At 41.9% G+C, this 1,390-nt stretch overlaps 1 protein-coding gene across 1 annotated transcript in view; it reads right to left on the bottom strand.

Moving 5' to 3' along the window:
• DYRK3 (dual specificity tyrosine phosphorylation regulated kinase 3) overlaps positions 1 to 673 on the bottom strand; it is a 5,723-nt gene extending 5,050 nt beyond the window's left edge. Inside the window, exon 1 of the mRNA XM_010163319.2 lies at positions 563 to 673. Within this exon, the coding sequence (XP_010161621.1) occupies positions 563 to 646 (84 nt within the window). The 5' untranslated portion in view covers positions 647 to 673. The remainder of the gene's footprint in view (positions 1 to 562) is intronic.
• Positions 674 to 1,390: the final 717 nt, after the last annotated feature.

The raw sequence follows: 1,390 nt of genomic DNA on the forward strand, positions 1-1,390 counted from the left end.
GGGAAAGATCTCATAATTCCACATCCACTTGAGGAAAAGCATCACTTCTGAAGAAGCACGTTAACACCTTCAGTCCATGAAGAGCTGTTTTGCAAACTAAGTGACAAAGTTTTCAGAGGAGGAAGATACTTTTGTAAGATGTTTGGCTGCCATGCGAACCCACGCTGCTCTTTCTGCTGTTCCCAAGTACTTCAACCTCAGAATTTTCATGAGGGAAACTAAAATGGAAACGTGCAAGAGCTAAAGCAAAGCATGTGTGTGGATTTCCATACAAAGGTGACACAGCAGAACACTTCAACCACTTGTAAAATTACTTTCTTGATTAAAACATGAGCTGAGGATAGTAAAATAGGGTTTCTGAGGCTGCCTAGCGAGTTCTACACTGAACACAACACCACATCATTTTTATGCTTAGTGAAAGCAATACTGTTAATAAGCTACTACAAAGCTGCAACATCACACTTCTTAAAATTTATTCTCTACAGAGAGATATTTAACTCCTCGACAGTTTTCACTGCCACACAACACAACGTGAAGACTCACACAACTTTAAAATACTTACATTAGATCTTCCAAGGGAAGGAAGTCCTGAGGGGCTGTGTTCTTCATTTGCAGACTCTTGGTACCTAATCTGATCTATCCTCATATAGGAGTCATATAATCCATCTCCAAACCTGGCTGGAAATGTCCCATATACAAACCAGTTAGTCACAGCAATTCATGTTGATACAGAGACAAACGTTGAAATGCATCCCACATTTTAGTCTGGAAGATCATCAGTTCTCGCTCATTTATTAAAACATCTTTAGAATTTAACTATATTTTAATACCACAACAGAGTGCAAAGCTCTTGGGAAATCTTAATTTGTGACACTTTTAATTTAGAGCTTCGCTCTTTTTTTTTTTTGAATCAACTTTTGCACTGCAAATATATCTGGTATATATCCATTTATATCCAATTTATTTGGATAGAAATTATCCAAATCTATAAGAAATATTAACCAACATGCTTCTCATTTTCCCTTAAGCAGGATAATCCCGAACGAGCCTCATTGAGAGCAACAGAAAACGAGTATACACTTAAATACTTGATAGGACTTACTTTAAACTAAGTTATCCTTTAAAAATGATGCGTGGGAATCACAGTTAACAGATGTGCTGCAAGGAGGGGAGGAGAGAGGGGGGGAGGTCGTGGAAATACTGTTAAAGAACTTAAAACTGCAACGTTTAATGCAACCGGCTCTGGGCATCGCTGCGACCGGGAGGAACCGAGGGAGGAACGGGACCAGGCGGGTTCCCCAGCCCCGGCTCTCCCCGAGGCCCCGCGGGACCCCCATGGCTACCGGGGGACCGCACCGGGGAGGGCCCACCAGCCGCCTCAGCCCCTCTC

This window comes from Antrostomus carolinensis, unplaced genomic scaffold (genome assembly GCF_000700745.2).
Source record: "Antrostomus carolinensis isolate BGI_N321 unplaced genomic scaffold, ASM70074v2 scaffold42512, whole genome shotgun sequence".
Classification (NCBI taxonomy): Eukaryota; Metazoa; Chordata; class Aves; order Caprimulgiformes; family Caprimulgidae; genus Antrostomus; species Antrostomus carolinensis.